Source organism: Pomacea canaliculata, linkage group LG12, assembly GCF_003073045.1.
Source record: "Pomacea canaliculata isolate SZHN2017 linkage group LG12, ASM307304v1, whole genome shotgun sequence".
NCBI classification, from domain to species: domain Eukaryota; kingdom Metazoa; phylum Mollusca; class Gastropoda; order Architaenioglossa; family Ampullariidae; genus Pomacea; species Pomacea canaliculata.
Genome location: NC_037601.1, coordinates 4,073,234 through 4,087,941, shown reverse-complemented (window position 1 = coordinate 4,087,941; position 14,708 = coordinate 4,073,234). Strand labels below are relative to the sequence as shown.

At 40.0% G+C, this 14,708-nt stretch overlaps 1 protein-coding gene across 2 annotated transcripts in view; it reads right to left on the bottom strand.

Annotated features, from left to right (window-relative positions):
• Nucleotides 1-454: 454 nt before the first annotated feature.
• LOC112553330 (FMRFamide receptor-like) overlaps nt 455-14,708 on the bottom strand; it is a 32,984-nt gene continuing 18,730 nt past the window's right edge. Inside the window, exons 2-6 of one of the 2 annotated variants that reach the window (XM_025220464.1) lie at nt 11,071-11,765; nt 6,674-7,010; nt 6,007-6,264; nt 5,475-5,605; nt 455-4,169 (exon numbers count right to left, since the gene is read on the bottom strand). In XM_025220464.1, coding sequence (XP_025076249.1) covers nt 3,977-4,169; nt 5,475-5,605; nt 6,007-6,264; nt 6,674-7,010; nt 11,071-11,492 — 1,341 coding nt within the window. In that variant the 5' untranslated portion in view covers nt 11,493-11,765 and the 3' untranslated portion in view covers nt 455-3,976. Of the gene's footprint in view, nt 4,170-5,464; nt 5,606-6,006; nt 6,265-6,673; nt 7,011-11,070; nt 11,974-14,708 lie in introns of those variants that run through there. The other variant, XM_025220465.1, reaches the window with a different exon arrangement.

Below are 14,708 nucleotides of genomic sequence, written 5' to 3'. Positions count from 1 at the left end.
GTTGAATTTCTGTTAAAATGTCTAATGTAATGAGTAGAGAGTGTGTTGAAAATTTACAACAAATTATAGAAGGAAACATCTATTTATAAAAGCGTTAATAATTCAGAATAACTTTATCTCAAGCACACGTGGATTACTTCCTCCTGATTTTTAATGATTTAGGTGCAATTAATAGGAATACATTATATTAAATTGATGTTAATTTGTCGTGTTCACCTACAGATAAGGTTTATAAATATCTACACTTCCTTCCCACAATATGATATCACACATATTCTAAAATCTGAAATTTTAAAAATCTACCTGAAAAATCCACCTAGCCTGAAAACGGTTGCTAACAGGAGTTTGAGATGAAAACTTGATTGTAACATCCATGCCAACAGCTGATGAAGATGAAAAAAAAAAACCCCAAACTATTAAACTCTTCATGTCAGGTGTGAATGCCAACAGATGTGATGAAGATAGAACTAATTTTAAATTAGTTCCAAGTCTCTTGGTCACTTCAGATCTGTTCTTTCTTCTCCAGTCTTTCCTTTTTTTCCCCTCTATCTGCTTCTCTCTCTGTATTTTGCACGGTGGTTGGTTGGTTTTGAAATGTATACGAAATGGTTAAGGAAAAAGAGTCAAGTTTAAGATTTGATTAAGGATGTTTTATTTCTTTTGTTCATTTAAAATAGGTCTAGAGATCCCCCTCCTAACCCTAACCACACCTCCATAGTACAAAATCATCTCCAGGTGAAAGCTCTGTCCTACCATACAACCTCCCCGTGTCCACCCAGCAACTCAAGAAATGGGGGTAGCTGATTTAGCAGGGAAGGTAAAGGGGGTGGAAGGAGACAGTTCACTCTCTGTTATCACTACACGCGGCGAATATTTACAACTATCGGGCTTTCATTATCGAAAGCAAACTTTGTGGCCCACGACAAACAATGTTGCACCTGACAAAACACGATTGCCAAATGACTTTGTTCTTGAAGCCAAGGCCTGCAATTTCAAATCCTATAAACAGACAACTCATATCCATCCTTTCTGGACATAAAACATTACCATAAGGCTTTATTTATCGTAATCAAACACAATTGAAGTATGTTAATGCCACTTTACTTTCATCTGAGACAAATATGTATGCATTTGTGGTGCGCGAATATCGAAGAAAGAAAGAACAACTGATAGCTGACAGAGGTCTCCCATTAGGTCTCTTTTTTTTCTTTTATTTTCTTTTTATGATGTACGAACACCCCCAAAAACACACACACACACACAAACGAGCGTACGCACACACACACACACGCATAAAGCAATCACACACACAGACGCACACACAGAGATAAGATAGAGGCAGATTGCTATACTGACAGACAAACATAGCGAGCAGCCGGGAGCAGCCCCAACTAAACCAACTCATTAACCAACTAAGACAAAGAATAAAGACGATAAAACAGTCGATACGAATGAAGTGCCTTTAGAGGAAAGTCTGATGACGGCAGCTGAGTATATGGAACACTCGCCATGACCCATGACCTTTAGTCGCAAAGCTCGATGAGTTTGTACACGGCCAGCGCACATGAACATTATCCCAACTGAAGCACATATTGCTGAACAGGTCCGTTAGTTCTAAGATGAAGGAAAAGAAACACGAGACGCAAAGAGAATCCAGTGAGTTAATGTGCTGGAGCTTCTCAGATGTTGGTCGCACATCATTTCCTGTGAAAGACACAATCATCGACAGTCCACCATCACGAGCGATTGGAAAGTCTCATCGCATTGTTACCATGGCAACGTTCACTGTTTCTTTCCTGAACTGAGAAACAATGGTTGAATAAATACTCTTTGAAACGCACATGTCCACTACATCCACAGCAGTAATGAACACACACGTACACACACTTGCACACACACGCACGCGCATGCTATTTTATTCATCCACGTACAAACATGGTTATTCTACAAACTGGCCTTTTGGATTTATTTTATTACTTGTCTGCCTTAGAGGACACTCGAAATACTCAGAAAAAATAAGAAAATCGCAGGGTCTGAAGCCAGGAGGTCATATGTTCTACCCTGCATTGTTTCTCCTTATGTCAGTGGGGATCAGGGGATGCAGCTACCAAGTACATCCCACTACTGCCCTTATCATCAACGGCAAAGCATTATTTTATGGGCAAAACATTACATTTTATTCCATTTGGAAAACTTTGTGCAAATTTTTTTGCACTTTTGTGATCTAACCTCTAGGCTGGAATAACAATTTTATCACAGCTTATGGAAAGGACAAAATACTTTACATTAAATACTATTTGAATTGTTTAACTGCCTTGAACTGAATACTTGAAAGCTGTAAAAATAATCCTGCATATAAAAAACCCAGATGTACTTTAATATTTTTTTATCCAGTCATGGGTCAATTTACTTCTTTAGCACATGGACGATCGTTATGCATGGAAGGGGTGAAGATAGAAGAAATGAACCGCGCGGTTTCGCCTTAATAATGTCCTTACCAGCCCACTCGTGTAACCAGACTTTTACATATTTACATGTATCTATCTCCAGCTTCTATCATCTTAGAAATTAATACAAGCTGGGGTTGAAAAAGGAGAGTTGTTGAGTTACTGTCCACGTCAGCGCCAAGCAAGGACAGGTGGACTGCTGTCTGTCTGCCGAGACCAACGCTTAGCCTCTTGCGAAGTTCTCCGCTCTTAGTCTCGGTGAGCCTTAACAATGAATGTGACTAAACCGGAAGCTTTGTAGCCTAATGCCTCGTTTTAGTAGTTAACTGGAAAAAAAAATCGTCTGCCAGCAGTCCAGTAATACAAGCTCGTAGCTCCAAGTATTCAAGTCGCTGTGGTAGACAGAGGGTGCAATGTCTGGAGTTATTCATTCTACCCAGTAGGAGGCGAGATTATTATGAACATAACCACTATAGAGTGGCCAATAATGACCTTATTATTATTATCATTATTATAGCAGGCTTCCCTGGCACTGTGCACAAAATAGTTATTAATGGCGCCTGTCTGACAAGCATACTCCTACCTCTTTTGTTGCGAGCCGGATGAAGCTCAGACTTGTTTTTTGTTGTTGTGGTAATTGAGTCGAATTCTGGCACAACACTTGATCAGAGTAATCACACGCCTTGCTTTCAGTGCACGAATAATAATCAGCAAAGATTTTTTAAATATTTTTTTTCTGCGAATTCTCTTTCCCCCATCCCCTTTTGCAGTGTTGATGCTAATCAGTACAATTTCTCAATGTATTGCAAGGGGAACTGTGTATTATTCACAAGTCCTTCTTTGCAAAAACGAGTCGGCCATCTTTCTGAAACAGACGTTGAGCCGACAGGTAAAAAAGTTATCAAACTAGGATGTCCACCTTAACGGGACACTTGTCTTGATCTGGGAGCATTAATGATAGCAAAGCCTCACCTTTCTGTCGAGAAGTGGACACAAAAATGAAGTTCATGCACAGGAAAGCATTCCCATGGGAGACCATTTGTAACAATTTATTAGGCTTTAGCTTGAAAGGCACTCGCCCCCAGATCAGCATTAATGGCCGTGCATGCTCTTCTCCTCTCTTGCTCTCTCACACACATACAGAGAAACTATCGAGCGAACAAACAAATAATCAAACGCACATGCACACATGTGCGAATCACATTAGTCTTCATCAGGTTCGTTGCGTGCCCAAAACCACAAATTTTACTCCGAAACATTTCCATCCTTCTTACACTTTTCCTGTGCGATTCTGTCTTATTTTTTCCGAAGGTTTCATTGTGTATGTACACACAGCAGTTTGTAACACAAATTAACAAATCATGGTACATAATCAGAAGGCTCCATCATTCTGTCCGAATTGCCGTCTGGAACTTTAAACTCCTCACCACCTTTGAGACCATTTTTTTTCAACCGGCAGTGAATCATGTTTGGAGAAGCGGTGTATTTCTTGGAAGCCACCCCACAGGACGAGGACGACGGACTTTTGTTCATCCTTCCTCTTCACTCTCCTTTCTGTGAGCCTCCGCCTCCTTGTCGGACTGTGCAGGACCCTCAGTCCTGATGTTCAGCAATGAGGACGAAAGCTCGTTGGATCCATCCACGTCAGCTGAGACATCACCGTTGCTATGGTGATGTACTCTCAGCGACATGGCTGTGGTGTCCGGACGGGTACCCGGTGACCTGTTGACAAAGAAACTACAGTTTTCATTGGTGTTGAAATCTTGGCTTTATCAGGAACAGTTCAAAAGTTCTAAATTGAAATTTAAAAAACTTTTGTTTTTAATTTCATTCAGATTGAATTAAGACGCATTAAAATATTTGTACACCTGTTTAGTCCCATATTATGCCGGAGGAATAAAATACTACCTATGTCACTATGTAAATCAATTATGAGGATAATCTCTTCTTGCGAAACAAAACCGCAATTGATATATTATCTCATGTTTATTTCAGGCTCAAACGACCTCAGACATGATGGCGCCGTCTGTCTATATTTTCCAGTTCAGCAATATGAAGTGGGTAAGGATCTGAAGCCTCCATCGAGCAGCAATCAAACTGCAGGGCAATGGGGCTACAATGATGGCAGTCAGGTCTACTGAAGAGCTTTAGATATCATCATTGCATTCTCAGTTGCCTACTCTTACTCAGGAGAGCCTCACCATCTGTCCTTTGTTGGAACAAAGAAGACTTCTCCAGGCACCGACCTGTTTATGACATCTCCTTGCGCTGGCAAAACCATATTTTTTTCTAAGGCAAGGTCTCATTTCTCCCATTTCAGAAGCTTAATTTACAAATTTAAAAATTTGGTTTAGATGATTTGACCAGCATCACTTGCTTTCATTGACTTGAAGCACTACAGTCATTCTTTCAAATTTCTTTTTGATGTGAAGTCTTTTAAAATCATTGAGGAGAAGGGAATGAATGTCAGTTCTAGGGCTTCGAGGTCTGATTCTCCCCCTTAACGCTTCTTGTACGTAGTTTTATTCACCTTTGGAAATAAGCAATAGATATTAATAATTAGGGGCAGTTAAGCATAGGTTGGCTAGCTTTAGAATATCCATTGAATTTGTGTCCCATTTGACAAAAGCTTTGTTGAAAGTCCTTTTTGTCGCAGAGATGTTGTAGGTAAAAGTTTTATTAGTGAAATATAAAATTAAAATTATCATAAAATTATTTACAACAGGACAGAATAAAGTGTATTTTACTTATTTAATTTAATGACATAAGTTCCTCCTCCTCCTCCATCCTCCCCCTCATCATCATCATCATCATCCTCACAATGGAAATCACTGGCGGGGTTTATGTCATAATATCACAAATTCATATTTCCACGCAAAATGTCGTATTTTCATTTCCATGCACTAAGTCCAAGTACATTCATGCACGTGCAACCAGAAAGCGCATGCGCACTCGTTGTCATGCAGTCAGCTAATGTATCTACGCACAGTTTACATGCAATAGGTCCACGTACTTACATATACTCACATCGAATCCACCGAAGGATTGACTCTTCGGCAACAGAGATACTTTCGTATGATCTTCCGGAAGTTCTCGCCAAAAGCGTAGTACAGCAGAAAGTTGGTTGCGGAAACTAAAATGAAGACTGTGTCACATATCTGTAAGGGAGACAATCCACATTCTTACTAAATGTTTACATGTTTTTCTTTAAATGAAATACTCCGTTATACTTATTTATTTTGTAGTTTTTGACCATCTTGAAATATATAAATATGTCTAATTATTGGCAAATATTTTGTTTCCCAGGTAAGCGCATTTGAGCTCGAAACCATTTGCTTCTCACTTTAATGGGAAGCAAGTGTCTTACCGCCTCAGAAAAAAATAAAAAATAAACAATACAGTTTTTTTTAAGCCACCATAACATTAGCTGGAGATGTTTGGTCACATGAAGTACGGGTTAGCATCGGATTACAACTTGGGGTAGGAGGAAATATCCAACGGAAATTTTACAGAAGCTAGAGATGAAGCTGGAGCTGAAGATGAAGCTGGAGCTGTTTACCTGTGTAAAGACAGCACACGGATGTCCACACAACTGTTCGTATCCTAGGAGATGAATGAGGACCTGCGCGGCAGCAAACAGCTGACTCAGCAGGAAGACGCTGGTGATGGCCAGTACTACTGACGTCACTCGATGGCTGGATGCTTGACTCGTCCTTGACCTTCCACCCCAGTGACCTCGCCCCAGGGCATGTCGTCCGCCCAGCGAGCGAGTGCTGCTGTAATGGGCGTGGTAGCTGTCGTAAGATGATGTCCGAACCTGCGGAGAGCAAAAAGAGAATTAGATTCCCGAATCCAACATAAAAGAATTTCTTAATCCACCCATCCATTAATTACTTTTTCATTTGTCTCTTGTTAGTTCACACAGAGGGGCTTCAACATGGCGGCCTTTAAAAATCTGTGATGAATGTGTAAAATTGAATATGTTTTTACGGTTGTTGTTTCAAATATGTCAAATCTTTACAAACTAAATTCGTTAAAAATCAATGGAAGACGCCGAATCGATTATTCATTGTATTCCTGATGGCGTCTTGTGTTGTCTCGGCTACAGCTAATACCCTTAGTCTCGGCAGGCACACACAATACGAGCTGATATCCTCTCTTGATAACTTTTATGACAAACAGACTTCCCTACTTCTCTCTCTCTCTATCTCTCTCACACACACTACCTGTTGTTGCAGGAGATAATGTCGACGCCGACGTAGGCAGCACAGCAGGATGACGTTGAGGACTGACACGACGATGACCGGGACGACCACCTTGACGATGGTGGTGACGTAGCCGAAGAAGACGAAGAGCAGCGTGCTGGACAGTGAGTGGACAGATGGCTCCAGGCGTATCCAGGTTCGGTTCAGGCTCGGCTCCCAGTAGCGGGTGGGCTCCAGCATCAGGTAACGAGGAACGTTAAAGAGGATTGACCACACCAGGATGACTCCAGCTAGAATCTTCACCCGCTTCATGGTCAGGATTCGAACCGCATGCAGGGGGAAAGCTACCGCAATACACCTGGAATTAAAAAAACACAACGATACAGCGAATAAACTATTGATAAGAAAGAAAAGAATGAAAGAAGTTAAGACTCTGAAGACAACCAAAAAACCGGGAGAACGCAAAAAAAACCAAACCAAAAAAAACAAACAAAATAACAAAACAAAACAACAACAACAACAACAACAACAACAACAACAACAACAACAACAAAACAGTAAATCTGGCTAACAGTGAAATTGGTATCGTAAGAAGCTTATCCAGGCTTAAAGACCTTTTTTTGTCTTTTCCATCCCTTTAAAGTCTTCTGTTCTTCTTTACTTTTCTCTGTTTCAGTCTCGTCATCCCTCTTTTGGATTTATTCCCGACATTCCACGTCCACGTCATCAGTTAAAAAACTTCCCGATTAAATTGATATTACACCTCCTGTTGATATTTATGATATTTCACAAAAAATGTCTGAACATATTAGAAGCCTCTGTTAGTTTTCCATGAACAAATTTTTAGTGTTATCCTGCACATGATTGCATCCATAATAAATAATCTTGTACGCTTTAATTAGAAGTTCGTTGAAAGTTTTACAACACATGGAAAGTTTTTAAGATAGTTCTTTTAGTTCTTTTCTTCATATTTTCTTCTTATTAAGGCTATCCCGAAAGGAAAATATGTAGAAGCGTCAAAAATAAACAAAACAAGAAGCAAAAAACGATGGAAAACGTAGTCGTCTTTCTCTCTCTCTCTCTCTCACACACACACACACACACACAAAATTGAATTTTTAGAATAAATACATAAGTAAATGGGCAAGAAGAGGGATGAAAAAAGGGAAACATGAAGAATTAATGTAATAGGGAATAAAATTAAAAAGTTAGTAGAACACTCATGAAAAGTGATCTCAGCGGACTATCAAATATTCATAAATAACACAATCTGTAGCTCCAGAAAATAAGATTAAAGCAAGCAAATGAAGTACAATCACAAATGAATCTGAGCTACAAAAAAAAAAAAAAAAAAAAAAAAAAAATCCCGATGGAATGCGCAGTCGGGTATCACCGCACATGCGTCTGTTAGTTAAGGGAGAACAAAACTTAGAGATGAATTACAGGAGGTGTTCACAGCCACAAAACTTTCTACAAAATAGTCCTCTTGAAAACACAGGGCAGAGTTCATACAGGGTCGGAGGTCTGGAAGGCTGAGGGTGCGTTCACGAAGACATCCAACTGTTGTTCTGAAAGCTAGGCTGCTGTTAGATGCACATTTTGATATTCAACTGGAATTGCATCCCGTGGGCAACACAACATTTTGCATGTTTGCTTTATTTGCACGTGACCATACTGTCCCGCTCCTGTCTTCAGGACTTTACTGCTGCTCGCGAAGAACTCAGCAGAAAGAAGCCAAAATCAAACCTAGCAGCTATGTGCTTTGTCATCGGTCATCGAATGAGTAATGTCAGGGAGGCAGCGAGTAAAGAAGAAACGCATCTGTACACGCAAGAGGGATCACTCTTCGTATATCTTTGACAGTCACACGCAGTCCTGGGAAATGGACAATTTAGAGGCCACCAGTGAACTGGTGTTACTTCAGGTTTGGTGTAAGCAAGTTGGCAGTAGACTGTTTTATCTCTTTTTCTTAGTTAAAGGAAGATCCAATTTAGTACATGGTAGCTTCAGGTAAAAATAAAACTGAACTTTTTGCACTGAACCATCCATGACCGCGGGTGTGAATCAGGACACGAGCTTGAAAGTCGGTATACATGAGAGAAATGCATAAAGTTCCTATTTTTAATATAGACATGCCAAAGAGATCATATTCGCTTGTATTATGTGTTTAGGATTTAAATGTGCTTGTATAAAATTGTAAGCATTAATAAAAATGAAATTATTCAAAAAGTAAACAAAAATAACGACAGGATTCTGAATATTCGTATCTTCCAGTCTGAAAACTACAAAAGTACCTTTGTTCTTAGGATTGCACATTTCCTTGGTTCTAAAAATATTTAAAAGTCAGTGCATTAGAAATTCTGTTCTGTGTCATAATTAAAGGCAAACTTAAGTCAAACATCAAGACTGAATTGCTGGCAGCTGATGCGAGAGCTTGAAAAATAAGACCCTCGAAACACGAAGAAAGCAGACAAACTGTGAAGTTGAAGTAAATGGGAACTCAATCTTCTTTTTTTCAAACCCCAGGAGAGAACTGCAATGTTCAGAGGACAGCTTTTTGAGGATCTAGAAGACTTTTTTCCTCAGATTTTGAGAATTAGTGTCCACTAATGAACTAATACCACGCATTTGAAGAAATTTTTCAGTAGGGTTAGTCTATCAACATGACACTAAGCTTTATTTTTGGTAGGTTCGACTTTGACAGGTTGAGGTTCTCTAGGCGCAGTGATATGAAAATTTCATGAGCCAACACAGCAATTATGAATACCTGGATTATCATTAAAGATAACAGGAGATGGACAGATCATATTAGTTATTTGCCTTCCACATGTCGTAGTATAGAAATAATGAGTTATTGCCCGCTACAGTAGCTCCTGATACTAAAGTCCTCCTACAGCCAGCAATTTAAATCTCAACCACCTATTCTGTGTTGTTTTTTCATGATTTCAGCTGTTTAAAGTTTACATGTCTAGTTTGAAAAAAATGTATAATAGACGCATAAAAACGAAATTCAGTAATAAAAAAGTGAATCACGAGGCGTGCAAACGATCTGCCACACAGGCAATTATTCTCTTCTTTCACTGCCACTTATGGAATTCAAATTTATTCAGAACAGAAGATTGTGTTGAACTATTAGACTAGAAAAATCATTCAGATTACAAAGTATTCTTCATCTGAATGACCAAACACCGAGGCTTGGAGGCCGATAGCCCAACTGATGCAGTTCCGGTTCATAACCCAATTGGGGCTATCGGAAGGATGTTGTTACTTGTAAACCTTGAGACAGGTCAAAATCTTGATTAAGTGTTGAATTTCAATTGATGCTGAACTTTTCAGGCGAATAATAATAGTAAAAAAAAAATAAAGAAAGAAAGAAACAACACCACCAACCCCAAAGCACAAAAAAAGATGATATGGTCAGAGGCAGTCCTTCAGAAATTGTTAACACGGTTTAGATAATGAAAGTTTCTGCGTATCAAAAGCCTCTCTTCTATCCCTTTTGGTTTTTTTTTTTTTTTTGCTTTCAAACAAAATTCTTATGTTATCGTATGGTACTGGTAGCCTTACTGATGACAGTGGAGATATTTCAAATAAAGAAAAAGCTAGATGCACAAGGTTTCGAAGATTGAAAGTGGATGAAAAAAGAACAAGTGAGAAACTAGCGGCATAAAAGGTTCATTCCAATCGTGAAGCCCGTGAAAAGGAATCCCAAGTTATTCGCCTTGAAGAACAAAAGTAGTTCGTTCAAAGGTTTCAAGGAACGCGGAAGCAGCCTTCACTGGAAAAGGTGCTTGAGGAGAAATATCCACCCGCCAAGTCACTAGGTGCGAGCCGATTGGTTACAAATGTTTATAAAGTATATCTATCCCTAAAACATATTTGTTTAAACATACATTCTAAAAAAATAAGCATACAGGTTTATAAAATATACACATTATAGCATTTTAGTAGACTCTTTGCAGTTAAGTGTCCAACCAACGTCTGACGGCGTGTACCCACCTGACCACCGGTCCAGGGTCTCGAGTGTTTGATGCTAGATTAACGACTGTTGTTAATCCTTAATGCAATACTTTAACAGGACTGCACAACGGTTTGGTCAACAGAGATAGTGTGATTTTAAACTCCAGTAACATTCTGTCTACCTTTAACTCTCATGCACTAACCCTCCCCCAAATCAGCAAAAGCAAATCCAATGAAAGAAAATGAAGCAAAAATCCAATAAAACAGACGACATTGTCCTCAAACAATCTGTGAGTGATCTCGACAACATGATAAATATCTACTGAGGAAATAGAAATTTATATTTGTTAATTCAAAAAATTACTTTGTCTTGAAAGAAAATTATTAGGAAAGCCAAAGAAAGGTATGTTGCTACCGACGACTAATTACTAAGGTGCCGACTCAGAAGAGCATCTTACCTTTCTCCAGAGATGCAGATTGTGCTGTAAATGGCGCCGATGTGGGAGATGTGTGTCAGAGGAAAGAGCAAAGGTGAGAGGGCGTTGGAGAGGACAACTCCGGAGTGACCCACGATGGACACGGAGGGTAGGTTCCGCAGAAACAGGCCGGAGGCGAGGAAGACGGTGTCGTAGACACCCAGACTCTGCAGGAAGACAATGGCGCTGCGAGCCACCCCAGTCTTGGGCAGAATGACGAGAGAGATGATGTTTCCGATGATGCCCAGGATGGCGATGAGGGAAGCGAAGATGCCGTAGATGTTGCGGACGGTGCAGTAAAAGATGAGGGAGTCTGTGGATAGCTCCGCATCAGCGCTGGCCCCTGTGATGGTGGGGTCGTACTTCCCGCAGAGGTGCGGGCCTGTCGTGAAGATTTCCGTCATCCTTAGAGTGACCTCCCTTTCCTTTCCTTCTCTCGCTTGTTTTAAAAATGTGAAGTGAGTGACCGAGCGAAAGCTGGTACTGAGCCACAAATCACTCCCACGGGAAGCTTTAACCCCACGCTACCTGCACCGGGAGGGATCGGATCCTTCCAGCCGGCCGTCCAGCTGGTCTCCTGGGTTATTAGACCTGCGGTGTGGCGCTCTGGCTTGCACAGGTGGCAGCTTGCTCCGCACAAAAGACAGGACTGGTGAGGCCAATCATTTTATGTACACCTGTGAAGTAGAGAAGATCAGATTTTGATACCACAAAGGATCACGATTCCCACCAGCGCGGATGGGTGTACCTAAGGTCTTAACGGCAGGTGGCAGGTCGTCATGAATCCATTTATTTTATATGATCTTGTCTGTCGGTCCGTTCGTCCGTCTCTAAGTCAGCCAGCAATCCTTGAGTTCTGTCCTGTCTGTTTTTTAAAACAATCATCTACATAGTTTACTTGTTTACGTGCCTGTCTTTGTCGACAAATAATTTAGCCTATACATCAGAAGAGTTATCTTCTCTTTTGATTTCCAGCAGAAGCTGAATGATGCAAAGTTCCTTTACACGTAAGTAAAAAGCTATAAATAAATTTTGTCAACTGAACAGATCGCTCGTTGAAAACCGTTTCCAGTTTTTGAAAATGTTAATTCCATGCGAAACACCAACCAACCAACCACACAAGAAATCCGATACACGGATCATGCCCTTTGAACCGGAAGTTCTCATTTGCAGTTGAGGAAAAAATAAAACAGCACAAAAATAAGGAGTTACCGGACCTTTGCTCTCGATTCTTCCACAGTGAGTCCCAAAAGCATGCTGGCAGACTCACTGTTGTCACGTGTGTAGTTCAGTGTTGGATTATAAAGGGATAGCTCAAGGAGAGGAGAGGAAAGAGAGGTGGGGGAGGAATAGCAAATGTAGGAACAGAAAGGGTTAAATCTTCAGGCGGTGATCGATAACTTTTGAATTGTAGGTTTTTGACCCTAATCCTATATTTGTGAATAAAATTCGTTTTTATTTCTTACTTGGTAATTACAGGAAAGAAGAAGAAGAAAAAGAAGAACAAGAAGAAGAACAAGAAGTATGTTTAATGCCAAAGTAAAGTTTTTGAGATTGTAAATCCCTTTTTTTTACTGTTTCTAAGGGTTTTGACTCTGACATCTTAGTAGAGTCATCTTCAATTAAATTAGTGTTCTAATGAAATGGATCTTATAGATTACACTATTGAAATCCTAAGTATACATTCATTAAGATCATAGTTAGATATATCTCGAGTGTTTGTCTTTATATATGAATACTATTTGTTCACATAATAAGTAGAAGTCCTGCAAGTTTCAATTAATGTGTATCGCCAAAAAGATATGTCTCCTTGTTGATAACCTTACTTGGATGAAACAGACACACAAGAATCAATCATGGCAATCATTGTTCTGGCATAAATGAAATTAAAAAACAAAAACAGACAAGATATACCCAAACCAAACACAATTTAGAGATAAACAACAAACAGAACAACACAAAGTAAGGCATTGACATTAGAGAGGCAAGCAGCAGGACAACTACTACAACTATACACTCTTCTCCCATGCAAGAATACTTAAACCATTCTACCACGGCACTTCACGTCTCATCATAATACATTAAACACACAGTTACTTCCCCAATGTACTATATACACTGGTAAGTCGCAGCGAACACATTGGTTGACCAGACAACAGTAATTTCAAAGTAATTTTTGTTATAGTACGTGGACGAATATTATAAAGATATTTAGTCCTCCAATTTTTTTTGTTTGTTGGTTGAGGACCTATGACAGAACCATAGCAGAAGGAGGAAACAGAAAAATTAGGGCAATTTTAAAGCTAGCATAGAAGAACGAGCACCTGCGATGATTTCAGTGACTTATAGATCTTGGTTTCGGCTATGCAACTTTGAGCCATCTATGCGTTCTGTTCTCTCTATTCTTTGAGCTGCATAGCTCCCTCCGCCACACTTATCTGCCATCACCTGGACCAATGCCATGACGACAGCGAGGTTTTCTACATAACAGCTCTAGTGAATGCGCCTGCGTAAACTAGAATCACTCTACCTCGTGTGATCGCAGTATCGCAAGCCACTCGAATGATGGTTTTAACCGAGTTCAAAACTGTAGCTGCTCCCTCCTCGCTACTTCCCGTGAGCTTTAGTCTCCCAGGCTGGTGGGGTGTCTCTACCTCACGACACATGGCGGAATTGTCATCCTGTAGCAACAGGTGTTGCAAAAGCTTCACACCGACTCGACCCGAACGGCTCGTATCCCCTGCTATAATCCTTTCTGTCCCCTTGATTACTTATGGTAGTTTTTGTCTACTTTGCTGTATTCAGCTCTGATCTTTCAGTGTTCTGCTTTATTTCTTTGGAACAATTAGATTTATGAAGTTTAACGATGTGATGTAAATAATGGTTGTTAGTCTGTCCATAACTCAATGGTACTTTTATCTTCAAGCCAGTTCTGCAACCTAATATTAATTACATTGATCGTGTGTGTTGTGATGGTTTCGCGATTATTATGAGCCAAACAATTTAGTTCCGTATCGATGATAGCTTTTTTTTTTATTTTCCGTCCCTACTCTCGCTATATTGATGTTCTAAAGCCCTCTTATCATAAGTTTAGTTGTTAACATCTATCTTACCAGGCTACGATTTCTGCTCCGCAACCTGGGTTTAGACACTGCCGCCTCTCTTGCCGTGTGTCCTAGAACGCAGTATGCGCTCTATCATCTTTGGCCTCATCCAGTGATGGACGTTGAGAGATATACAGAATGGAGAATAATTCCTCTCGAAGCATTTAAAATCCACCCAGTTTAATGAGCCAAAAAAAATAAGACGCTGTGCCCCTGAGGTGTGACTAGTAGTAAAAAGCAAAATATACAACACTTCAAAACAAACATTCGAAGAATACACTCAAACAGCACAGAATATAAAGCGAAAGCATAAGAAAAAACCCATGACCACACAATCAACATGAAAATACGGTCTAAACAAATGCAACCAGAAATCAGAACACTTCATTCAAATTACCGTCACACTTGCATAAGCAGTTCTTCAGACCTAGTCCCACCCCCTTAACTATGTCAGCTACAAACACGGGTCTGTCATTGTTTCTTTCTTTCCGACTCTTGTTCGAGCACAACACTCAC